Below are 15,215 nucleotides of genomic sequence, written 5' to 3' on the forward strand. Positions count from 1 at the left end.
TAACCGACTTAAAAATTACTTTTATTTTCATATTTAGTTAGGAGTTTGTTGTGTTTTGTTAACATTCAAAAGCCACAGTATGATTCTCATAATATTAAGAATAGAGTGCCTTAGCTCTCCCAACCTTGTTTCACATGGTTGGTGTAACGCCTATCGCTGTTGATCCTCCCACTTCTGATGACACACCCACGTATGCAGTTACCCATACTTGCTTGCAGGGGAGGGAAACAGTGCCTTTAAATGTTTGGAGTTCACACTACCTTGCTGCCTCTAAGGTGTCCCTTATAAGAACATCTGCTTCCTTGAAGAAAAAGGAAGAATGAATATTAAGAGTAGTGCCTAATTGGTTGATCAAGTCAAATTACAACCTACTTTCACAATACCACCATGCAAACAAAAGCCACTATTACTAAAAGGGGTTTTCAGTGATATCTATAACTACTCAAGTCATCACAACTATTATGTCTTGCCTTCAGCATTACACACAGTAGACTACATAACCAGTTCACAGCTCACCGTGCATTTTGTTTTCAGTATCACCTAGAAAGAAAACAGATTGTGGTCATTAAGTAATGTAAGGGAACCTCTAGGGATGTGTATACAAGAATGCACCTTACTTTAGCTAATACCCTATACAGTACCTGATCCTGCAGAGCTGGATGCTGAAGTGACATGCTGTGACTTCTCGGGGGGGGGGGGGGGCATCTTCTACATCATCCTAAAATATATTGGAGGGGGGTGGTTTAAGTCTTTAAACATTGGTTTAAGACTATACCACTCATCATACGACTCCTACCTGTTGTTTTTGCCGCCTTTTTCGATCTTTCAACCTCTCTTCTTCAGACCTTAGTGAGTGAATGACAAACATTAAATATGAAAATAATTTGCTGCATGTTTTCCTTTGAAAAAGAAAATCACACAATCGGATGGATATCCCAAAAACATTATATGCACTAGTGATGAATATTTCATAATTTATACATACCTCAGTGAAATCACACTGTGCTCCCATTGCAATGTACAGTTAAAGAGTAGGTTGTTAAGTTTGATAGGTATGATAACAACAATAATGATAATCGTAAATAATAATAATAATGATTTTATTATTGTATATACTATGTGTAGGCTGTGTAGACTAGCTATGTGTAACTAAGGGAATGGCATCAACAATACACGTTTAGAGCCAGTCAAACACAACAAGGCATACATTGAACACAGAAAATCAAATTGATTACATGACTTCAAACCTAGGCTTACTGCTCAAGTAGGCAAATTTGTCCAAATAAGATTCCCTCATTGAGATCAGATTCGCTCACGTGCAAATGGGCGCTAATTAACCCATGCTAACATCGGTGCTGTAGTTGGTCATATGAAAATGTACCACTGTACTGGTATAACATGAATATTACAAAGTACATTATGCATAATGACAGTCTCACTTACTTCCATGGTTTATATTTTTATCCATGTAGGTCAGGTTCGATTAAGAACTTGGGTGACCTTGAAGGAGACTGGGAAAGGTTTTGGTTAAACGCGTTTGACTCCGCCCACATTGAGCCCGGCCCCGACGTTTGACCCCGCCCACATTGAGCCCGGCCCAGAACTGCACACTGCAGTCAGGGGCTTCTCCGTGCAAGAGACCAAAAATGGTTGCTGCCATCTTGTTTGTTTTCAGTGGGAGGAGGAAGAGGAGGGGTGGAAAAAGTAAACTACAGTACAGCCGCCCCGAAAAATTAGAGCGTAATTGGTGAGTTGATTTACATTTTAAATATACGTTCAACTACTGGAATAAAGCAAATGTTAGATTAAAAAAAAAATGGTATACACAAACCAAAAATCTTAAAAGAATACGCGCTCTGTTTTGGAAATGACACGGGGTTGTTGATTACGTCGCACACACTGCTCGGTAACATTAGCTAGCCTAGTATACTAGCTATTTACCTGTTGTACTGTGGGTATTTAGCTAGCTTCACATTTGTTTATTAATCTGGAACGCAATATTGTACCAAAACGTACAAATATGTATCACAGGCGCTCACGTCTCCTGCAAAACCCCCAAAGATAGCTATCGGGGCTGTTGTTTGGGTCGCGCCGAGGCCCCGTTATTATTTTGATTTTTTTTACAATCTAAACGATTGGTTTCCTAACTCACTTAGTTGTATTCATACTTTTTTTTATGACAGAGCTAGTTGTGCATTGTTAATAAATATTCGATGTGTTTAATAAGTATCATATGTTGTTAAATTTAGAAAACGAACTCTGTCGGTCCAAGACCAACACAAATCCTCCACCTCCATGGAGGGTACCAAAAAATCAGGACAATGACCAGATTGGGCCTCAGTCGCTACTTGAAGCTAGTTAGTTTGACAGATGTAGCCGTAAATTATTCGGCCAGGTAAACAAATCACAAAATTGCGCAATTTTTTGTTAGTTATTTAATTACTCAGTATTCAATCATTGTTATTCATTCATTTTATTAACATTCATCCACAACGCACTTTCGTCAATCAATATAGTGTGAGAGTGTCGCACCGAGGTCTGATGACACACTCAAATGTTACTTTGACAGATATTGAGTAATGAAGTGTAGTATAAAAATTACGGTTAATGCGTGGCAATATAAAATGTATTTCTGAAAGTCCAATTTTCCTTATTCAATATGACCATCAAAGTGTATTACCTCTTGTGACTGGAAGTTTTTTCTAACAGCAGTCTCTAACCTTTGTCCCAGCAAGTCGGCGGTCCCCGTCCCCTCCTCCCCCCTTGGGTGAGAAGGTGCTGGGTCAATGTTTTACGCCCACTTTGTACTCAGCAAGCGTGGGCCGCTGGCCAAGATCTGGCTAGCGGCCCACTGGGATAAGAAGCTCACCAAGGCTCATGTGTTTGAATGCAACCTGGAGAGCAGTGTGGAGAGCATCATCTGCCCCAAGGTAAACAAGCTATTATCCATACAGCGCTTCTATTATGTGTTTCTGTCATGTGCTGCGCTCTCTAGTCTCCACTAGGTTAATGCTGGGTACTTTGACAGACTAGTGTTGCGTGAACCGGTAGAAGTGTGTAAATTTTCAACTCACTTGCTGTGGGTCAGGGCTTGGTAGATGAGCGTACGAGAGATTTGAAGTGAATTATCTTGCCATTACATTTACATTTAAGTCATTTAGCAGACGCTCTTATCCAGAGCGACTTACAAATTGGTGCATTCACCTTATGACATCCAGTGGAACAGCCACTTTACAATAGTGCATCTAAATCTTTTAAGGGGGGTGAGAAGGATTACTTTATCCTATCCTAGGTATTCCTTAAAGAGGTGGGGTTTCAGGTGTCTCCGGAAGGTGGTGATTGACTCCGCTGTCCTGGCGTCGTGAGGGAGTTTGTTCCACCATTGGGGGGCCAGAGCAGCGAACAGTTTTGACTGGGCTGAGCGGGAACTGTACTTCCTCAGTGGTAGGGAGGCGAGCAGGCCAGAGGTGGATGAACGCAGTGCTCTTGTTTGGGTGTAGGGCCTGATCAGAGCCTGGAGGTACTGAGGTGCCGTTCCCTCACAGCTCCGTAGGCAAGCACCATGGTCTTGTAGCGGATGCGAGCTTCAACTGGAAGCCAGTGGAGAGAGCGGAGGAGTGGGGTGACGTGAGAGAACTTGGGAAGGTTGAACACCAGACGGGCTGCGGCGTTCTGGATGAGTTGTAGGGGTTTAATGGCACAGGCAGGGAGCCCAGCCAACAGCGAGTTGCAGTAATCCAGACGGGAGATGACAAGTGCCTGGATTAGGACCTGCGCCGCTTCCTGTGTGAGGCAGGGTCGTACTCTGCGGATGTTGTAGAGCATGAACCTACAGGAACGGGCCACCGCCTTGATGTTAGTTGAGAACGACAGGGTGTTGTCCAGGATCACGCCAAGGTTCTTAGCGCTCTGGGAGAAGGACACAATGGAGTTGTCAACCGTGATGGCGAGATCATGGAACGGGCAGTCCTTCCCCGGGAGGAAGAGCAGCTCCGTCTTGCCGAGGTTCAGCTTGAGGTGGTGATCCGTCATCCACACTGATGTGTCTGCCAGACATGCAGAGATGCGATTTGCCACCTGGTCATCAGAAGGGGGAAAGGAGAAGATTAATTGTGTGTCGTCTGCATAGCAATGATAGGAGAGACCATGTGAGGTTATGACAGAGCCAAGTGACTTGGTGTATAGCGAGAATAGGAGAGGGCCTAGAACAGAGCCCTGGGGGACACCAGTGGTGAGAGCACGTGGTGAGGAGACAGATTCTCGCCACGCCACCTGGTAGGAGCGACCTGTCAGGTAGGACGCAATCCAAGCGTGGGCCGCGCCGGAGATGCCCAACTCGGAGAGGGTGGAGAGGAGGATCTGATGGTTCACAGTATCGAAGGCAGCCGATAGGTCTAGAAGGATGAGAGCAGAGGAGAGAGAGTTAGCTTTAGCAGTGCGGAGCGCCTCCGTGATACAGAGAAGAGCAGTCTCAGTTGAATGACTAGTCTTGAAACCTGACTGATTTGGATCAAGAAGGTCATTCTGAGAGAGATAGCGGGAGAGCTGGCCAAGGACGGCACGTTCAAGAGTTTTGGAGAGAAAAGAAAGAAGGGATACTGGTCTGTAGTTGTTGACATCGGAGGGATCGAGTGTAGGTTTTTTCAGAAGGGGTGCAACTCTCGCTCTCTTGAAGACGGAAGGGACGTAGCCAGCGGTCAGGGATGAGTTGATGAGCGAGGTGAGGTAAGGGAGAAGGTCTCCGGAAATGGTCTGGAGAAGAGAGGAGGGGATAGGGTCAAGCGGGCAGGTTGTTGGGCGGCCGGCCGTCACAAGACGCGAGATTTCATCTGGAGAGAGAGGGAGAAAGAGGTCAGAGCACAGGGTAGGGCAGTGTGAGCAGAACCAGCGGTGTCGTTTGACTTAGCAAACGAGGATCGGATGTCGTCGACCTTCTTTTCAAAATGGTTGACGAAGTCATCTGCAGAGAGGGAGGAGGGGGAGGGGAGGAGGATTCAGGAGGGAGGAGAAGGTGGCAAAGAGCTTCCTAGGGTTAGAGGCAGATGCTTGGAATTTAGAGTGGTAGAAAGTGGCTTTAGCAGCAGAGACAGAAGAGGAAAATGTAGAGAGGAGGGAGTGAAAGGATGCCAGGTCCACAGGGAGGCGAGTTTTCCTCCATTTCCGCTCGGCTGCCCGGAGCCCTGTTCTGTGAGCTCGCAATGAGTCGTCGAGCCACGGAGCGGGAGGGGAGGACCGAGCCGGCCTGGAGGATAGGGGACATAGAGAGTCAAAGGATGCAGAAAGGGAGGAGAGGAGGGTTGAGGAGGCAGAATCAGGAGATAGGTTGGAGAAGGTTTGAGCAGAGGGAAGAGATGATAGGATGGAAGAGGAGAGAGTAGCGGGGGAGAGAGAGCGAAGGTTGGGACGGCGCGATACCATCCGAGTAGGGGCAGTGTGGGAAGTGTTGGATGAGAGCGAGAGGGAAAAGGATACAAGGTAGTGGTCGGAGACTTGGAGGAGTTGCAATGAGGTTAGTGGAAGAACAGCATCTAGTAAAGATGAGGTCGAGCGTATTGCCTGCCTTGTGAGTAGGGGGAAGGTGAGAGGGTGAGGTCAAAAGAGGAGAGGAGTGGAAAGAAGGAGGCAGAGAGGAATGAGTCAAAGGTAGACGTGGGGAGGTTAAAGTCGCCCAGAACTGTGAGAGGTGAGCCGTCCTCAGGAAAGGAGCTTATCAAGGCATCAAGCTCATTGATGAACTCTCCGAGGAACCTGGAGGGCGATAAATGATAAGGATGTTAAGCTTGAAAGGGCTGGTAACTGTGACAGCATGGAATTCAAAGGAGGCGATAGACAGATGGGTAAGGGGAGAAAGAGAGAATGACCACTTGGGAGAGATGAGGATCCCGGTGCCACCACCCCGCTGACCAGAAGCTCTCGGGGTGTGCGAGAACACGTGGGCGGACGAAGAGAGAGCAGTAGGAGTAGCAGTGTTATCTGTGGTGATCCATGTTTCCGTCAGTGCCAAGAAGTCGAGGGACTGGAGGGAGGCATAGGCTGAGATGAACTCTGCCTTGTTGGCCGCAGATCGGCAGTTCCAGAGGCTACCGGAGACCTGGAACTCCACGTGGGTCGTGCGCGCTGGGACCACCAGATTAGGGTGGCCGCGGCCACGCGGTGTGGAGCGTTTGTATGGTCTGTGCAGAGAGGAGAGAACAGGGATAGACAGACACATAGTTGACAGGCTACAGAAGAGGCTACGCTAATGCAAAGGAGATTGGAATGACAAGTGGACTACACGTCTCGAATGTTCAGAATGTTAAGCTTACGTAGCAAGAATCTTATTGACTAAAATGATTAAAACGATACAGTACTGCTGAAGTAGGCTAGCTGGCAGTGGCTGCGTTGTTGACTTTGTATGCTAGCTGGCAGTGGCTGCGTTGTTGACATAGGGGGTAAATGTATTTCTGAATGGTGTTAGATTCAATTACATTCTTTCTTATTATTTATTTATCCAGGTGAAAATGGCCCTGCGTACATCAGGTCATCTGCTCCTGGGGGTGGTGAGGATCTACAACAGGAAAGCCAAGTACTTGTTGGCTGACTGTAACGAGGCTTTCATCAAGATCAAGATGGCCTTCAGACCAGGTAATATATTGGCTAGGCGGTCCAACATCTTCTTTGTTGATTTACATTCAAGACTCTGAGTTACAGTTTGGCTCAACAGCCATCTACTTTAAATCTTAATTTTAGTGTTAGTTGGCATATATTGTTGAATGAACTGTAATTGGGGCTCCTGAAAAGAGTTCCAATATGAAACTTGTGAGTGGCACACTGGGCTGCTAGACAGTACTAACATTGTTGGTAGATGTTATGGCTGTGTACTATGTGGGTTTGAGCTGGCCTGACCCCTGCCTCCATCCCTGTCCTCTCAGGTGTGGTGGATCTGCCAGAGGAGAACAGAGAAGCTGCCTACAATGCCATCACCATGCCAGAAGAGTTCCACGACTTCGACCAGCCACTACCAGACCTAGAGTGAGTCCTGCATGTCATCAGAGCCCAACAAGTTGAAATATGTTTTTTGAGATTTGCCATGAAGCTCTGATGAGTGCTGTGTCTCCATTGATGTATATGTTCGCATCAGATTTGATTTGTCACATGAGCCGAATACAAAAGCTGTAGTAGACCTTACCGTGAAATGCGTACTTACAAGCCCTTAGCGAACAGTGCAGAGTGATAAAATATTTGTTAAAATAAGTTTAAAAAGTAACACAATAACAAGGCTCTAACCTTTGTCCCTGCAAGTCGGCGGTCCCGTCCCCTCATCCCCCCTTGGGTGAGAAGGTGCTGGGTCAATGTTTTACGCCCACTTTGTACTCAGCAAGCGTGGGCCGCTGGCCAAGATCTGGCTAGCGGCCCACTGGGATAAGAAGCTCACCAAGGCTCATGTGTTTGAATGCAACCTGGAGAGCAGTGTGGAGAGCATCATCTGCCCCAAGGTAAACAACGCATCACCGGGGGCAAACAACCTGCCCTCCAGGACACCTACACCACCCGATGTTACAGGAAGGCCATAAAGATCATCAAGGACATCAACCACCCGAACCACTGCCTGTTCACCCCGCTATCATCCAGAAGGCGAGGTCAGTACAGGTGCATCAAAGCTGGGACCGAGAGACTGAAAAACAGCTTCTATCTCAAGGCCATCAGACTGTTAAACAGCCACCACTAACATTGAGTGGCTGCTGCCAACACACTGTCATTGACACTGACCCAACTCCAGCCACTTTAATAATGGGAATTGATGGGAAATGATGTAAATATATCACTAGCCACTTTAAACAATGTTACCTTATATAATGTTACTTACCCTACATTATTCATCTCATATGCATACGTATATACTGTACTCTACATCATCGACTGCATCCTTATGTAATACATGTATCACTAGCCACTTTAACTATGCCACTTTGTTTACTTTGTCTACATACTCATCTCATATGTATATACTGTACTCGATACCATCTACTGTATGCTGCTCTGTACCATCACTCATTCATATATCCTTATGTACATATTCTTTATCCCCTTACACTGTGTATAAGACAGTAGTTTTGGAATTGTTAGTTAGATTACTTGTTGGTTATCACTGCATTGTCGGAACTAGAAGCACAAGCATTTCGCTACACTCGCATTAACATCTGCTAACCATGTGTATGTGACAAATCAAATTTGATTTGATTTGATTTATACAGGGGATACCGGTACTGAGTCAATGTGTGGGGGTACGGGTTAGTCAAGGTAATTGAGGTCATATGTAGGTAGGGGTAAAGTGACTATGCATACATAATAAACAGAGTAGCAGCAGTGTAAAAAAAAGGGGGTCAATACATATAGTCCAGGTAGCCATTTGATTAATTGTTTAGCAGTCTTATGACTTGGGTGTAAAAGCTGTTAAGGAGCCTTTTGGGCCCAGACTTGGCGCTCCGCTTGCCGTGTGGTAGCAGAAAGAACAGTATGCCAATTTGTAGGGCCTTCCTCTGACACCACCTGGTAAAGAGGTCCTTGGATGGCAGGAAGCTTGGCCCCAGTGTTGTACTGGGCTGTACACGCTACCCTCTGTAGCACCTTGCGGTCGGATATAGAGGAAATGCCAAACCAGGCGGTGATGCAACCAGTCAGGATGATTTCGATGGTGCAGCTGTAGAACTTTTTGAGGATCTGAGGACCCATGCCAAATCTTTTCAGTCTCCTGCAGGAGTTCTGTATGCTCTTACTGGTTACAGTTTGCTTGTACCCAGCGCACTAGGTGTTTCTTTGCTCAGTGGTAGTGATTTATGTTTTATTTGCAGTGACATTGACGTAACCAAGCAGTTCACATTGAACCAGAGTCGAGTGGAAGAGATCACCATGAGGGAGGAGGTGGGCAACCTGAACCTGCTGCAGGAGATTGACTTCGGTATGTAGCCAGGCCTCCCAGTCCAATCCTTTCACCATCTCACTCCTCAAACTAAACCATGACTGCATCTCAATAGTCTGTAGTTGCTTCCTTTTTTATCTCCTTCACCTCATCTGCACTGATATGGATAGGTGATAGCAAATGCTTGGTAGTGGTCACCATGTTTTCACCATAGTTTCATATCCAGGCAGATTATTGAAATGCACCCATACTCCAGCCTATTCCAAGCTCCCTTCCCAGTGTGACAAAGCCCACCACTCATTACTGCTGTACATACACATTCCGAAAACTCATTCTAACATATTCAGTGTTTTCTCCCCTCCAGCTGACTTTGGGATGGATGACCGGGAGATGATGCGGGAAGAGAGTGCCTTCGAGGTGGACATCATCCACGGTGCATCAGCCTCCAACCTGCTCCTAGACCCAGAGACGTCTGAGGCCCAGATCACAGACAAGTCCAACCACCTGGAGTATGACGACCAGTACAAAGATGACTTCGGAGAGATCCCCATGGCTGACAGCGAAGGAGGCATGCTGGGTAAGAAGGAAGGAAGGATAACCTGGGTTGGGGCTATGACCAAATTCTTTCTTTCCTTGTCTCCTTGGGTGCGTTTCAATAATATCTCCTTCCTCCTGAAGTGTGCACAGGTGTGGGAGGAAGGAGATGTAAATGGGAAATAGCCCTTGCCTCCTCCATGACTAATGTGGCCAATTGATTGTTTACATAATGGTTGTATCTGGTGTAAAAGCCCTGTGGCTTGATTCAATCTGTAGTGCTGAAGAGCTGCGCTACATACAGCGCCATAGAAATTTAAAGACAATGTTCCTGTGTCGTCAGAGACTGCATTCATGGTAAAGCCTTCTGTATGATTCAGTTCGACTGGCGCCTAGCTGAACTCAGCTAGACGAACTGAACGAGTGTGCTTGACTCCCTTAATAGACCTTAGTGCCAATAGTACTGTTCGTTCATCTTGAGACACCGTAGCCAGATCTAATCTAAGATAACTTGAGAAATCTGTCATTAATTTATACTTTTTTGCAGAGGATCTTAGTCGCACAATTTCACATCTAACTAAGATGCAGTATTTCTCAAGTGAAAAACAGTGCATGAAAAGTATTAGTCTCTCGTTGAATCACAACAAACACTTAATTGAAGAGTCCCATCTGTTCAAATCAAATTTTACTGGTCATATACACATGGTTAGCAGATGTTATTGCGAGTGTTGCGAAATGCTTGTGCTTCTAGTTCCGACAGTGCAGCAATATCTAACAAGTAATCTAACAATTACACAACAACTACCTAATAACACACAAATCTAAATAAAAGGATGGAATAACATCCGAGCGGCATAGGCGAGATGCAATAGATGGTATAAAATACAGTATATACATAAGGGATGAGTAATGCAAGACATGTAAACATCATTAATAAAATGACTACTGATCCCTTTGTTAGTGGCCAATGATTTCAAGTCTGTATGTAGGCAGCAGCCTCTCTGTGCTGGTGATGGCTGTTTAACAGTCTGATGGCCTTGAGATAGAAGCTGTCTCTCAGTCCCAGCTTTGATGCACCTGTACTGACCTCGCCTTCTGGATGGTAGCGGGGTGAACAGGCAGTGGCTCGGGTGGTTGTTGTCCATGATGATCTTTTTAGACTTCCTGTGACATCGGGTGCTGTAGGTGTCCTGGCGGGCAGGTAGTTTGCCCCCGGTGATGCGTTGTGCAAACCGCACCACCCTCTGGAGAGCCTTGCGGTTGTGGGTGGTGCAGTTGCCATACCAGGTGGTGATACAACCCGACAGGATGCTCAATTGTGCATCTGTAAAAGTTTGTGAGGGTTTTAGGTGACAAGACACATTTCTTCAGCCTCCTGAGGTTGAGGTGGCGCTGTTGCACCTTCTTCACCACACTGTCTGTGTGGGTGAACCATTTCAGTTTGTCCGTGATGTGTACGCCGAGGAACTTAACTTTACACCTTCTCCACTGCCGTCCCTTCGATGTGGATAGGGGAGTGCTCCATTTGCTGATTCCTGAAGTCCACTATCATCTCCTTTGTTTTGTTGACGTTGAGTGAGAGGTTGTTATCCTGACACCACACTCCCAGGGCCCTCACCTCCTTCCTGTACGCTGTCTCGTCGTTGTTGGTGATCAAGCCTACTAATGTTATGTTGTCTGCAACCTTGATCAAGTTGGAGGCGTGCATGGCCACGCAGTCATGGATGAACAGGGAGTACAGGAGGGGGCTGAGCATGCACCCTTGTGGGGCCCCAGTGTTGAGGATCAGCGAAGTGGAGATGATGTTTCCTACCTTCACCACCTAGGGGCTGCCCATCAGGATGTCCAGGACCCAATCACACAGGGCGGGGTTGAGACCCATGGCCTCAAAGTTCACGTTCCTAGGAAACTATGCAGTTTTTTGTTTTTTACGTGTTATTTCTGACATTGGTACCCCAGGTCATCTTAGGTTTCATTACATACAATCGAGAAGAACTACTGAACATAAGAGCAGCGTCAACTCACCATCAGTACGACCAAGAATATGACTTTCGCGAAGCGGATCCTGTGTTCTGCCTTTCACCCAGGACAACTGAATGGATCCCAGCCGGCGACCCCAAAAAACGACTTTGAAAAAGGGGAAAACGAAGAGGTCTTCTGGTCAGACTCCGGAGACGGGCACATCGTGCACCACTCCCTAGCATTCTCCTCGCTAATGTCCAGTCTCTTGACAACAAGGTTGATGAAATCCGAGCAAGGGTAGCATTCCAGAGACTGTAACGTTCTTTGCTTCACGGAAACATGGCTCACTGGAGAGACGCTATCGGAGACTGTGCAGCCAGCTGGTTTCTCCACGCATCGCGCCGACAGAAACAAACATCTTTCTGGTAAGAAGAGGGGCGGGGGCGTATGCTTTATGGTTAACGTGACGTGGTGTGGCCACAACAACATACAGGAACTCAAGTCCTTCTGTTCACCTGATTTAGAATTCCTCACAATCAAATGTCGACCGCATTATCTACCAAGGGAATTCTCTTCGATTATAATCACAGCCGTATATATTCCCCCCCAACCAGACACATAGATGGCTCTGAACAAACTTTATTTGACTCTTTGCAAACTGGAATCCATATATCCGGAGGCTGCATTCATTGTAGCTGGGGATTTTAACAAGGCTAATCTGAAAACAAGACTCCCTAAATTTTATCAGCATGTCGATTGTGCAACCAGGGCTGGAAAAACCTTGGATCATTGCTATTCCAACTTCCGCAACGCATATAAGGCCCTGCCCCGCCCTCCTTTCGGAAAAGCTGACCACGACTCCATTTTGTTGATCACTGCCTACAGACTAAAACAAGAAGCTCCCGCGCTGAGGTCTGTTCAACGCTGGTCCGACCAATCTGATTCCACACTCCAAGACTGCTTCCATCAAGTGGACTGGGATATGTTCCGTATTGCGTCAGACAACAACATTGACGAATACGCTGATTCGGTGAGCGAGTTCATTAGAACGTGTGTTGAAGATGTCGTTCCCATAGCAACGATTAAAACATTCCCAAACCAGAAACCGTGGATTGATGGCAGCATTCGCATGAAACTGAAAGCGCGAACCACTGCTTTTAATCAGGGCAAGGTGACTGGAAACATGACCGAATACAAACAGTGTAACTATTCCCTCCGCAAGGCAATCAAACAAGCTAAGCGTCAGTATAGAGACAAAGTAGAATCTCAATTCAACGGCTCAGACACAAGAGGTATGTGGCAGGGTCTACAGTCAATCACGGATTACAAAAAGAAAACCAGCACCGTCACGGACCAGGATGTCTTGCTCCCAGGCAGACTAAATAACTTTTTTGCCCGCTTTGAGGACAATACAGTGCCACTGACGCGGCCCGCAACTAAAACATGCGGACTCTCCTTCACTGCAGCCGACGTGAGGAAAACATTTAAACGTGTTAACCCTCGCAAGGCTGCAGGCCCAGACGGCATCCCCAGCCGCGCCCTCAGAGCATGCGCAGACCAGCTGGCTGGTGTGTTTACGGACATATTCAATCAATCCCTATCCCAGTCTGTTGTTCCCACATGCTTCAAGAGGGCCACCATTGTTCCTGTTCCCAAGAAAGCTAAGGTAACTGAGCTAAACGACTACCGCCCCGTAGCACTCACTTCCGTCATCATGAAGTGCTTTGAGAGACTAGTCAAGAACCATATCACCTCCACCCTACCTGACACCCTAGACCCACTCCAATTTGCTTACCGCCCAAATAGGTCCACAGACGATGCAATCTCAACCACACTGCCCTAACCCATCTGGACAAGAGGAATACCTATGTGAGAATGCTGTTCATCGACAACAGCTCGGCATTTAACACCATAGTGCCCTCCAAGCTCGTCATCAAGCTCGAGACCCTGGGTCTCGACCCCGCCCTGTGCAACTGGGTACTGGACTTCCTGACGGGCCGCCCCCAGGTGGTGAGAGTAGGCATCTCCACCCCGCTGATCCTCAACACTGGGGCCCCACAAGGGTGTGTTCTGAGCCCTCTCCTGTACTCCCTGTTCACCCACGACTGCGTGGCCACGCACGCCTCTAACTCAATCATCAAGTTTGCGGACGACACAACAGTGGTAGGCTTGATTACCAACAACGACGAGATGGCCTACAGGGAGGAGGTGAGTGCCCTCGGAGTGTGGTGTCAGGAAAATAACCTCACACTCAACGTCAACAAAACTAAGGAGATGATTGTGGACTTCAGAAAACAGCAGAGGGAACACCCCCCTATCCACATCGATGGAACAGTAGTGGAGAGGGTAGTAAGTTTTAAGTTCCTCGGCGTACACATCACAGACAAACTGAATTGGTCCACCCACACAGACAGCATCGTGAAGAAGGCACAGCAGCGCCTCTTCAACCTCAGGAGGCTGAAGAAATTCGGCTTGTCACCAAAAGCACTCACAAACTTCTACAGATGCACAATCAAGAGCATCCTGTCGGGCTGTATCACCGCCTGGTATGGCAACTGCTCCGCCCGCAACCGTAAGGCTCTCCAGAGGGTAGTGAGGTCTGCACAACGCATCACCGGGGGCATACTACCTGCCCTCCAGGACACCTACACCACCCGATGTCACAGGAAGGCCATAAAGATCATCAAGGACAACAACCACCCGAGCCACTGCCTGTTCACCCCGCTATCATCCAGAAGGCGAGGTCAGTACAGGTGCATCAAAGCTGGGACCGAGAGACTGAAAAACAGCTTCTATCTCAAGGCCATCAGACTGTTAAACAGCCACCACTAACATTGAGTGGCTGCTGCCAACACACTGACTCAACTCCAGCCACTTTAATAATGGGAATTGATGGGAAATGATGTAAAATATATCACTAGCCACTTTAAACAATGCTACCTAATATAATGTTTACATACCCTACATTATTCATCTCATATGTATACGTACAGTGCCTTGCGAAAGTATTCGGCCCCCTTGAACTTTGCGACCTTTTGCCACATTTCAGGCTTCAAACATAAAGATATAAAACTGTATTTTTTTGTGAAGAATCAACAACAAGTGGGACACAATCATGAAGTGGAACGACATTTATTGGATATTTCAAACTTTTTTAACAAATCAAAAACTGAAAAATTGGGCGTGCAAAATTATTCAGCCCTCTTAAGTTAATACTTTGTAGTGCCACCTTTTGATGCGATTACAGCTGTAAGTCGCTTGGGGTATGTCTCTATCAGTTTTGCACATCGAGAGACTGACATTTTTTCCCATTCCTCCTTGCAAAACAGCTCGAGCTCAGTGAGGTTGGATGGAGAGCATTTGTGAACAGCAGTTTTCAGTTCTTTCCACAGATTCTCGATTGGATTCAGGTCTGGACTTTGACTTGGCCAATTTAACACCTGGATATGTTTATTTTTGAACCATTCCATTGTAGATTTTGCTTTATGTTTTGGATCATTGTCTTGTTGGAAGCAAATCTCCGTCCCAGTCTCAGGTCTTTTGCAGACTCCATCAGGTTTTCTTCCAGAATGGTCCTGTATTTGGCTCCATCCATCTTCCCATTAATTTGAACCATCTTCCCTGTCCCTGCTGAAGAAAAGCAGGCCCAAACCATGATGCTGCCACCACCATGTTTGACAGTGGGGATGGTGTGTTCACGGTGATGAGCTGTGTTGCTTTTACGCCAAACATAACGTTTTGCATTGTTGCCAAAAAGTTCAATTTTGGTTTCATCTGACCAGAGCACCTTCTTCCACATGTTTGGTGTGTCTCCCAGGTG

General features: G+C 46.7%; 1 protein-coding gene and 1 long non-coding RNA gene across 6 annotated transcripts in view; one reads left to right on the forward strand and one right to left on the reverse strand.

Moving 5' to 3' along the window:
* Positions 1–2,929, reverse strand: LOC115131721 (uncharacterized). 2 transcript variants are annotated; one of them, XR_003863995.2, is made up of 5 exons: positions 2,681–2,929; positions 797–845; positions 642–718; positions 517–540; positions 1–301 (listed from the first exon to the last, which is right to left on the reverse strand). It is a non-coding gene; the product is annotated as an uncharacterized LOC115131721 (long non-coding RNA). The 2 variants fall into 2 exon arrangements; XR_010464344.1 differs by lacking the exon at positions 2,681–2,929 and adding an exon at positions 1,444–1,639.
* The window catches only part of LOC115131719 (double-strand-break repair protein rad21 homolog A-like), a 25,908-nt gene continuing 12,353 nt past the window's right edge, over positions 1,661–15,215 (forward strand). The window contains exons 1-6 of one of the 4 annotated variants that reach the window (XM_029663662.2): positions 1,661–1,747; positions 2,736–2,930; positions 6,495–6,624; positions 6,912–7,011; positions 8,832–8,938; positions 9,264–9,476. In XM_029663662.2, the coding sequence (XP_029519522.1) occupies positions 2,787–2,930; positions 6,495–6,624; positions 6,912–7,011; positions 8,832–8,938; positions 9,264–9,476 (694 nt within the window). In that variant the 5' untranslated portion in view covers positions 1,661–1,747; positions 2,736–2,786. Of the gene's footprint in view, positions 1,748–2,731; positions 2,931–6,494; positions 6,625–6,911; positions 7,620–8,831; positions 8,939–9,263; positions 9,477–15,215 lie in introns of those variants that run through there. The other 3 variants (XM_029663661.2, XM_065020531.1, XM_065020530.1) reach the window with 3 other exon arrangements.

The sequence above is a fragment of the Oncorhynchus nerka genome, linkage group LG7 (assembly GCF_034236695.1).
Source record: "Oncorhynchus nerka isolate Pitt River linkage group LG7, Oner_Uvic_2.0, whole genome shotgun sequence".
Lineage (NCBI taxonomy): Eukaryota > Metazoa > Chordata > Actinopteri > Salmoniformes > Salmonidae > Oncorhynchus > Oncorhynchus nerka.